Raw genomic sequence first — 11,010 nt, forward strand, 5'->3', positions numbered from 1 at the left:
TGAGAATGATGAGGGCAATGAATGTACAAATGCGCTTTACACAATTGATGTATGTATGGATTGTGATAAGAGTTGTATGAGCCCTTAACAAAGTGATTAGAAAAAAAACTGTCTCCAAATTTAAAGCTGGAAAGCCACTGAAATTTAGAAATGAATTGTATCTACATGCCATTTTAGGATTTTGGTAAGTGTATTAACAAGGGATAAGGGAACAAGAGATCTAAAGTTGTTGTTGAGGAGGGCATTTGTATAATGCCAGGTGGGGTTTGATCAAGTGCAATGTATCGGAGAGGTAATACTGGACAGAGAGGAATGTGAAAGGAAATAGTGGAAAGAAGTAGAAGGCAAAATCTATTTATAGCGGTATAGCTATAGGTATGTATGTATGTAAATATATTAATTTATAATGAAAAGGATAGAAGTCAACGTACACACATTTATATGTTAAGTATTAAGATAGCAGAAGGACTTTGGGCCTCTACTCAAGGCCACCCTTAACACAAGAACACTTTGTTCTAATAACCTGGCACTCTGATACTCACTTTTCCCGATAGGATAGGATTGCTGAAGACAGAAAAGGATGTACTGTATAAGCAAATGTGAAGAAAGCAATGGTGACTGGCTATCAAGATAGAGTATCTGGATCTTAAAGGCTTGAAGCAGCCCTCTAGCAGAAAAGCAAATAAGCCTACATGGAAGAAGCACACCAGTCTGTGTGATCATGAGGTGTCAACTGGATTAGGTATCAAAAGACCCAAAACAAACAATTATATCGATGTGAATGAGGGGGGTTGGAGATCCAAAGCCCATATGTAGACAATTGGACATGCCATCACAGAAGGGTTATAAGGAAGGGGTGATTCACCTAGGGTGTAGTATAGCACCAATGAAACATATCCTTCCTCTAGTTCCTGAATGCTTCCTCACGCCCCACTACCATGACCCAGTTCTAACTTACATATCTGGCTAAACTGGAGAACACACATTGGTGCAGATAAGAGCTCTGGGCACATGGAATTCAAGGCAGATAAACTTCTCAGGAACAGTAGTGGGAGTATCAATAACCTGAGGGTAGGGGAATGGTTAGGGAGGGGGAAGGGAGAGAAAGGGGAAACTCATCACAAGGTTGGATATTTAGTGCCCACGCCCCAGGGAGTGGAATAATACAAATGTGGGTGAAGGGAGACAATGGACAGTGTAAGATACGAAATAATACTAATATATGATTGATCAAGGATTCACGAGGGTCGGGGGATAGGGGAGGGAGGAGGAAAAAAAGAGGAACTTATTATCAAGGACTCATGTAGAAAAGAAAAATGTTTTGGAAGTGATGGCAACATATGTACAAATATGCTTGATACAATTGATGTATGGAATGTTACAAGAGCTGTAAGAACCCCCAATAAAATGATTTTTTTTAATTGTGTACAAATTGTTCATGTCTGTACTGATCTCAAGATAACCAACAAAATGTCAATTACAAAAGGAAGTTAGCCTTTCCCCTAGCACCAACCCCCAGGCTCAATGTAAACAGAGCTCAATCAGTTAAGTAATCAATCTGTACAAAACAACAACTCATGGATTGCAGCTCAGTTAGACTAAACTCACATTAACTCCTCATATCAACAGTATTTTAAATTCTATGCCATTGGATAAATTGTTGATGTTAACAATGCAATAGCTTTATACCCTAGGGGGGATGATTGTTTTTTTTCTTGGGGGGGGGGTATTATTTGTTTTGTGTTTTTGTCATAATGACCACCAAAGTAAACCAGTCATTTATAACTTGGGGACAAGTGAATGGATTTGGGGCTCCCACATACCTGTAATTCTAGCCCTAATGCAAGAAGTTAGTTCTTTTAACATGGCCCTGCTCAATACTGGCCTTTATGAAGTGATTACAAAGGTAAGGAATCTACAGCAAAGTGTGGTGAAGAAAGCAGATGATGCCTGGCTATCAATCAGAATAGTGTTTGGTGTCTTAAAAGCTTGTATTCAAACAAGCAGCCATAGAAGTGAGGTGTCAACTAACTCCATATCAAAGCAGCACACCAGCCTGTGTGACCCCCCCAAAGGTAACAATAACAAAATCTGAATATAAGGAAGGGAAAAGTGTCAGAGCTTAAATTGGGAAATTTAACTGTAGAAAGCTTTGGGGGGAAAAAAGAAAGCTTTGGAGAACAGTAGGAACCCAATATCCATCTAAAAACTATCTAGTCTGATTAAGCCCCTGGCAGACCTAGTCTGATTAAGCCCCTGGCAGACCCTCTCTGGCCACAGGTGAGTGATTCGAACACCTCTACTATCAGGCAGAGAATATTGTAAACTCAATTATGGTAGATAGAACCATGGTACAATATATTTGGACAGTTGACTTTCCCCTTGACCCAACCGGTTTGCTCTAGGCTTGAATATTTCTCGTTTGTTCTAGGGCAGAAATTTCTTCTCTGGTTTTTATAATATTGTTGGTGGGCTTTTCTGTCTCTTTCACTCTTTATTTTGTTTTTATTATTTTGAAGTTTCCCAGTATATGAGGCACAAAAGAAATGGATGCACAGAGGACAGTGACTGATGCAATGATTTAATGGGCGCAGCGTAGGGTGGGGAGGGTAAGAATTGAGGAGCAATCAATGAATTCGAGAGGGGAGGAGGAAGCATTAGAACTGATTGTAATTATACACAACTCTTTTTAAAAGCCATTTAACCATTAAAATGTATGATATGTGAATTATTATATCAAGAAAACTACTAAAGAAAAACAAACCAAACTTGGCCCATGCTAACCATGGGTTGGAGTATTTTCGCTTATGGGGCACTGAGCTTATTTTAATGAAAGAACAATTTGGACAGGAATATCAATGAACATTTGTACAACACGAAGAGTATAATCAATGGCACTGAATTATGTAGAATTTGTTTAATAGGAGAATGTTTTGTTTTTGCCGCAATTGGAAGAAAATTACATGAATAACAAGGAGTGCAATGAAGAAAATGTTCTAAAACTGATTGTGGTAATGATTATACACTGAACTTTTGAATTGTATGCTATGTGGTTGAAGTGCCAATAAATACATATATATTTTAAAAGTTAGCAGTTTTTAGTCTGTCCTAGAGGGTGGCAATGCTTTTGAGAATACATTGTGTAAGATACAAGCATGATCTTAATGAAATATTGGAAATGTTTTCTCTAGACCTACAGTCTCTATAAGGGAAAATTTCCCTCCCAGAGGACATTTGACACTATCTAGAGACATTGTTGATTGTGTAATTTGGTGAGTTGGAGTGGTAAAGGCATCTAATGGGTAAAGGCCCAGAATGCTACCCAACATACAGGAGACTCTCATGATGAAGAATTACCCAGTCCAAAATGTTCAGTGCTTGGTTGGGAAACTTTTCCCTACACATACTGTGTGAAATACTTGGGGTCTTCAATAATAAACAGAAAAGGATGTTCTCAAGAAATGTTATTCACATATCTTGCTTCAAATATACCTATTGTTGAATCCCTGTATCTTCATCCACTAACCTTTCAACAAACAGCATAATTATAAATTAAACACTGAAACTACTATACCTTCATTTTCAGATTAACTGCCACTATATAAACAATAATATAAATGATTAAAATAAAATTATCTATTACATTAAAACAATGATTTTCTAATCTGCCAGTGAATTTGGGTCCCTGAAAATTCTGCTTGCCCTTGGGTATCTAGGAGCTAGCGGGCCTGAACAAAGTCAGGTTTCAAAAATGACATGTGGTATAAGTTATCCAGATCCTCTTATCTGAGCTCCACATTTCAAATAACTGCTCCATATTGTTTATTCATTTATACAAACACACTAAGCAACTCAGGAATACAAACATAAGACAAACATTTTACAACCGTCTAATATAACAAAAAGACAAGCCGTTAAAAGTGAAAAACTGTATACACTATAAATAGAAGTATCAAATGAGTGTTATGGAAGCTTGAGAGGGAAAGAATTCGAGGAAAGGGTGGCTTCCCAGAAGAGTAATGCTTGAACTCAGAAAATGTCCCAGAAAAAAATGCACTGTTCACATCTTAGTATTCAGAATATACTTGTAGTCTGCTCATACAGTTCTCAAGTTTTTATTGTCATGTAAACAAGAACACAATGACAATCTAACTGATTCAAATGGCCCAAAGAGGTACAATAAACTCAATGTCAAATCTTAAATAAAAAGTAAAATAATAAACATTTGAACAAAGTATGTAGGGTCTAGTACCTCCATCCTGTCCAACTTCCAGCATTCATATCTTAAAACTTCTTTCACCAAATAAACATACCATCTGCCATCCAGTTAACAAATGCTTATTTCTCAATCTCTAAGACTGCCAAGGGAATAACCACTGTTTTCTTTCTTGCTGTTGAGTTTCCTCCAAACCGGGGTTTAGTTCCCTCATCTTTTTGTATCACCATCTTTATTTTGAATTCTGCACCGAAGAGAAACCCTGGAGTTCCAAAGTACATGGATTATAAAGCAACCACTGGCTTAGTTTTCTAAGTCTAGTCTCTATTTCTTTTCTGGGCTACTACTGGACTCTTCTGAACCCACAGCCACTGACATGGGTCAAAAATTCGGATATACAGCGATAAAGTAGCCAATGACTGTCTCGACTCGTTGCTAATATATATCACTGACGTTCTGTAACTTTTAGCTTGCTAATATATATCACTGACGTTCTGTAACTTTTAGCTTTAGTTCTCTTGTCTAGGGAAGGTTACCGCAAAGCTAGTAACATTCAGATCCGAAACCCTACATTTAACTACCGAATGTCTCCCGTACCCAACCCTGGAACCTTCAATAATGGGCCCGTGGAATTCCTAACAAGGTCTCTCCATCGGCCGAACTTGCGTGTGAAGCAGAAGAGGATGGGTTTAAGTATTAATTCTAAGGTCCTCATGACTGCCGTAATTCAGAAAGCCAATTTTTCTCCTAATCTGGCTGTACTCGGAACACGTGGGAGAAAATACTTTCACGCCACGGAATCGACCCGAATTCTCAGATATCCCCTTGAAACTAGCAAACGAAGACCCACCTACCTACCCTTTTTCTCGCGCGGCAAATAAAGCCCATCCCCGTAGCACCGCCAAGGAGATGCGGGAGACGATCGGTAGGGAGGGTCTTCAGGCGCTGCCTCCGCAGAGGGCCGGCCCACCGCCAGGCGAATGAATGAGGACAGCAACTACACCGGCGCCCCCTCAGCGTGGGCTGCAGCCGGACCACAGCGGCCCAGGCGCCATCAAGTCCATCCCAAGGCCGGAAAGGCTAGGCCTGGGGGCCGCCAGGCCGGGGACGGGGACCCCACCCCCTCCCGAAGAGTAGAAGGTGAGCGACCGGCGCGAGACTTCGGCGCTGAGCGGGCCTGGGACGCCCCGCGCAGCCGCCCGCCCTGAGGGGAGGAGCCTGCGGGTCCCCGGTCGCCGCCCGGCTCCCAGCTTACCGCGATGCGGTGGAGGCGCGGAAGTGTCAGGAGTGAGGGCCTGGGCCCGTTTGCCACCCGCCGCTCGCCGAGCAGCGCGCGGCCGCCACGAAACCGTCGCCGCCGCCACAACCTCCGCTGTCGACCGCCACTCCGGGCGCAGAGCGCAGAGGGCCCGACTGCGTCACACGCTGCCCGCCGTCAGAGGCCTGCTCCAAGCACCCCTTCCTCGCTGCCTGAGTATTGGCAGTCGAGGCCGCCACTCTAAGCCCGCCCCGGTAGTCATTGGGTAACTGGCCTTTTGAAACCGAACGTGAGGGCGGTCTCGAGAGAAGGGACAGGGGGGAAGAGGAGGGGCATGAGGAGTTAGGGAGAGGAAAAGAGGAGGAGCGATGGAAGGGGCTTTTGGAGTCCCGCCCCTACGCTGCCGCGATTGGCTGGGAGAGAATGGTGGCGTCACACAAGGCCCCTCGAAGTGGGTTGCTGAGTGGCTAGGTTGGCGTGTGGCGGGCGGGGTGTGAGAGAGGAGTCGTGACGCCACGCCGAGGCTCCGCCCCCTTCCGTGGTACCGAGCGACTCGGGCTGCGGAAGCTCGGGCCAATCAGAAGGTAGGTTCCAGGAGAGCATGCTAACTATTCTACCCTGCCCCAGCCCCAGTCCCCCGGTGGTTATGGGAAGGCTTTCTGAACGTGGACTCGCACTTCCTGGTCTGACCACGTGCGGAGCTGGAGGACCCCCTAGGAGGCCAGCCTGTCCGCAGAACTTGCCTGCATCTACGCCTGAAACCCAATTCTCCGCCTCCTTTGTTGACCCATGCCAACAGTAGTACACCTTTAACCCACTCAGAACCTTCGTTTCCTTCTTTTGTAGGAGGGGCGAGAATTAGCTCATATCCCCTAGGGTAGGCTTCGTGAACATCCGAAATGCCCTGGCCCACCCTAGAGCCTGATACAAATAACAGCCACATATCTCAATGCCAGCGAATTGATTCCGACTCACAGTAAACCTATAGGGCTGAATAGGTTTCTGAGACTTACGAATTTTTACAGGATTTGAACCAATGGTGGTGGCCTTATGGTTAGCAGCTCAGTGTATAATCCAGTAGGCCACCAGCGCTCTGTAACTGTTGCAAGACTGTAAATCTTTAGGAAGCAGACTGCCACATCTTTCCATCACCGGCCTTTGGGTTGCAGCTGAGTGCGTAACCACTGTACCACCTGGGCTGCTATCTGACAACCCTTATTCTTTAGGAAACAATCAACAACCCCCAAACAACAATGCTGTCAAGTCGATGCCAACTCACAGGGACCCTGTAAGATAGAACTGCTCCTTTGGGTTTCTGAGACTCTTTCCGGGAGTAGAAAGCCCTGCCTTTCTCCCTCTGAGGGATAGGTGGTTTAGAACTGCCCTTGCTTTTTGCCAGTACACCACCTGGACTCAAATATTCCCGCTCTCTCTCTGGGATGCATTTGCCAACCTTTCAAAGCAGAGGTGGACTGGTTCTCTTGGTAGGACTCTGTTACAATCTTGTCACTTTGTATCTTATATCCTTTATATTCCTGGCTTCAGAAACCTGATTACAAGGTGAGCCGTATTCTAAAATCTGGATTTCTTTAATGACTGAGCATCTCATACAGATTAGCAGGGTTTGTGCTCATGATCAGAGAATGTTTGCAGACTAGCTCTCCACTACCAACTCTGTCAATACAAAACTGAAATAGGCTCAGTTTAAAACCCTCTGGGGCTTTGAAGGTAGCAAGGGATTAAAGAGAGTTGATTAATTTGTCAAAAAGTAAAGTGGTTGTAAAGAACTGGTGTGAAAAATCTGTTACATTGTAGGTGTTTACTAGATGAACTCCTTCCAAACAGCCCTCCTGTCCCTCTACTCTTCCTTATCCTGCCGTGAGGCAGAGCGCTACATCAAGCCAGAAGCTCTCCCTGGTGACTGTAGCTCCATCACTGCCCTCCTGAGCCTTCTCATCCTCCAGGGCTCAAACCCAACCCCATTCTAGCCTTTCCTCTACTAATTTATTTTGGTGTTCTTAAGGTTTGAATCTAGAGCAGTGGTTCTCAACCTTCCTAATGCCGTGACCCTTTAATACAGTTCCTCATGTTGTGGTGACCCCCCAACCATCAAATTATTTTCATTGCTACTTCATAGCTGTAATTTTGCTACTGTTATGACTCGGGCAACCCCTGTGAAAGGGTCATTCGACCCACAGGTTGAGAACCGCTGATCTAGAGGAACCCTTGGGACATAGTGGTCTGAAACCACCAGCTGCTTCCTTAAAAGGGGACAGGTGTGCTTCTACCCTTCAGGGTCACTATGAGTCAGAATCAATTAGGCGGCGGAGTTTGGTTGGTGTTTTTTTGTTTTGTTTTCTGAAGGCTTCTATCAGAACTTGATTCTTTTTCAGAGCTAAATATATATTATTTTATGTTATCTATTTGTCAGTTGGGTTAGGGTTTTTAATGATGCTGCCATGAACATTTGTGTACAAATGTTTTAATTTCTCTTGGAGTGGAATTGCTGGGTCATAAGATAAGTCTGAAATTCTCAAAGAATTGCCAGGCTGTTTTCTAAATGATAGCCCTACTTTACATGCTCACCAGCAATATGTTTTCCAATTTTCCCACATCTTTGCCAGCATCTTTTGCCACTTACGATGTTTTGGGTTTGGGGGGGCTTTTTTTAGTTATCCCCTAAAAACTAAACTTAGTGCCATTGAGATGATTCCAACTCATAGTGATCCTATGGAACAGGGTAGAACTGCCCCTGTGGGTTTCCAAGACTGTAACTCTCTTTGGGACTAGGAAGCCTCATCTTTCTTCCAAGGAGCAGCTGCTGGTCTTGAACTGCTGATATTTTGATTAGTAGTCTAATGGGTAACACTACGCCACGAGGACTCCCTTAAAGTTATCCTAGGAGGTGGGAAGTAATATCTCACTGTGGTATTGGTAAACATTTCCCTAATGACTCAAGCCATTTGTATCTGTCTTTTTTTGCATTCTTTTGGATCATCCCATTTTCATTTTTATGCCAATTTAGAAGTTAAATTCTACCTTTCTATCTTTCTAAGTTAAATAATCCCTTTCTTAGGGATTAACCTAAAATTACCATAAGAATGCTTACCAAAGTATCATAAATATGTCTTTATAGGCAGGCTAGAGTTCCCTGAGACAGAAGAGAAAGCATTCCAGGCCTGTTTCTCCACATGAACAGGGAGAGCCAGGATGTGGTGTCAGGAAGAACTCAGTATATCCAGGAATGCAAACTGGGACATCACCCTAGAAACGATGGAGGCATCACAGAAAATTCTATGAACAATGAAGCTTGGGGGGAGCTGGGGAGCTGATGGCAATGAGTACAAGATAAAAACAAATGTTCTGAAATTGATAATGCAGAAGATTGTACAACTCTTATTGCTATGATTGAATTATTGAATTGTATGATATATGAAATATGTGCCAATAAAAAATTTTAATTAAAAAAGGCAAAAAAAAAGAACAATGAAGATTTAATTATTGCATTAGGTAGAGTGGAACTGGGATAAGGTAGGTGAGCTTTAAAGCTACCTATGAGGTGTGTGTGGTGGTTATGCGTTGGGCTGCTAACTGAAAAGTCAGCATTTCAGAACCACTAGCTGCTCTGTGGGAGAAAGCTGAGACTTCCTATGCCTGTAGAATTACAGTGTTGGAAACCCAAGGGGGCAGTTTACCCCCGCCTCTACAGGACTATATCACTATGAGTCAGAATTGACTCAATGGCTGTGAGAGTAACCTAGTTATATCCCCTTCTCTTTCTTATAAATCCTAAACCTCTTCAAATCCTAGTTCGGTTTGGTACAATTGAACAAATAGTTTCCAAGTTCCTCTACTGTGCCTGACCCTGAGCTAAGCGGAAAGATCCAGATCTATCTGAATTGAGCTCCTGGGAAAGTGCAAATAGGCAACACGTTATTTTGCTGCTGTTGCCAGGGTGGGCACCAGTGCCATCTGTGGACTGAGTCCCTAAGTAGAACATGACATCTAGGGGGAGATATGGATGAAGCTGAGCAGCGCAGTCATGGCAGCGAGGAGTGGCTAGAATGTAAAATATGTGGTGACTGAAGTAGAAGATGGCCAGATATAAAAGATGTTCAATACCACACTGAGGAGCCCTGGTGGTGTAATGGTTATGTGTTGGCCTGTGGTCCACATGGTTGGCAGTTTGAAACCACGAGCAGCTCCGCAGGAGAAAGACTGGGCCTTCTACTCCAGTAAACAATTACAGTCTGAGACCCACAGGAGGTCACTATTGAGTCAGCATTGATTTGATGGCAGTGATTTGGATTTTGGTTGAATACGACCCTAAAAGCGTTTCTCTTGATTCTGAAAGCTCTGGATAATTTGTGGCCAGGGTGGGACATGGTCGGATCTATGTTTTAGGAAAAGCCAATGTGGCTGGAATGTGGAGGGTAATGGACAGACAGATGAAGGCAAGGAAACCAGTGAAAGAGGCCTTCTATAGTAACTTTTCCGGGACAAGCACATCTCACCCACATTCACTTCTGCTACTCCCCCCTCCATCTTTGTAAACAAACTAGCTTAAGGTATTTGGTATAGGAGCTTCAAAGAGTTCATGGAAATATCCCATTGTCTTTTCATTCAATTTTTCTGGGAACTCTTTGAAGCCTCTTCATCTGTGTATGTGTGGGTGGGGTGTGAAGCAGTGCTTGTGGCTGCAGGTGGACATGGTGGTGCTCTTTCAGGCACCAGTGGTCTGGCTATGTGCAGACACGCGGGCAAACGGAACCAAACAGAAGGGCAGGAGCCACTGGAAGGCCTCCACAACAGCAGCAGCTCCTTGGATCCTGGACAAATGCCAATTCAGCAAGTGCTGAGCCCCTGCTTAAGTTGGTGAGATGAGATGCTTGTTTAACTTATTTACCTGTAAAATGGGTTTCAGCAGCGTTACTGCACCAGATTATTAAGAGGACCAAATAAAAGAAAACACATAAAGCCCCTGACATCTAGTAAGACCTCATTCTTCTGCTTTTCTTCACCTCAATCAAGGTAGGTGAAAGCCTTGCAAACTGACAGTGAGGCAAATAGGGTCAAGGAGAAGTCAGGTGCAGAAAAGGCTCAGACAGGAGGAGAGTTCAGAAATCCCACAGTCATCAGCATGCAGTGGGTACCTTGCATATGCCAGACATACCGCTAACTGACCTCATTTAATTCTCACAGTAATCCTGTATGTGGGTCTTCTTAAAAAAAACATTCACAGAAGAAAAAACTGAGGCTCAGGGAAACATGGTGAATTCTGCCCAGGGTCACCAGAGAATCAAAGTCAGGATTAAGCCCCTCAAAGTTCAGGAATTGGGGATTCTTAAGAAGCAGGGAGAGAAAGAAAAAAAAAAAAAGAAGCAGGGAGAATGGGCCCAGCCTTAAGAAATGGTACTTAGGGAAAGGGGGCCAGAGGCAAAAACACCCAAAGATTGGGTCTAATTAGACATTTAACCCCCAGGCAGAAAACCTGTCTAGGTAGCTGAAATTGGTTGGAAATGGTTCCTTTAGTAAA

The 11,010-nt window shown here is 43.6% G+C and overlaps 2 protein-coding genes across 8 annotated transcripts in view; one reads left to right on the forward strand and one right to left on the reverse strand.

Annotated features, from left to right (window-relative positions):
- NUP98 (nucleoporin 98 and 96 precursor) overlaps positions 1–5,526 on the reverse strand; it is an 89,826-nt gene extending 84,300 nt beyond the window's left edge. For 3 of the 6 annotated variants that reach the window (XM_045293059.1, XM_030886414.2, XM_045293058.1), the window contains exon 1: positions 5,075–5,236. The gene's annotated coding sequence lies outside the window, so the exon portion shown is untranslated. Of the gene's footprint in view, positions 1–5,074; positions 5,238–5,471 lie in introns of those variants that run through there. The other 3 variants (XM_045293061.1, XM_045293060.1, XM_013006202.3) reach the window with 2 other exon arrangements.
- Positions 5,527–6,035: 509 nt separating this feature from the next.
- PGAP2 (post-GPI attachment to proteins 2) overlaps positions 6,036–11,010 on the forward strand; it is a 20,796-nt gene continuing 15,821 nt past the window's right edge. The window contains exons 1-2 of one of the 2 annotated variants that reach the window (XM_045293233.1): positions 6,036–6,058; positions 10,202–10,349. In XM_045293233.1, the coding sequence (XP_045149168.1) occupies positions 10,219–10,349 (131 nt within the window). In that variant the 5' untranslated portion in view covers positions 6,036–6,058; positions 10,202–10,218. Of the gene's footprint in view, positions 6,059–10,201; positions 10,506–11,010 lie in introns of those variants that run through there. The other variant, XM_045293234.1, reaches the window with a different exon arrangement.

This window comes from Echinops telfairi, unplaced genomic scaffold, assembly GCF_000313985.2.
Source record: "Echinops telfairi isolate 266 unplaced genomic scaffold, ASM31398v2 ScPeMD7_1713;HRSCAF=2227, whole genome shotgun sequence".
Taxonomy (NCBI): Eukaryota; Metazoa; Chordata; class Mammalia; order Afrosoricida; family Tenrecidae; genus Echinops; species Echinops telfairi.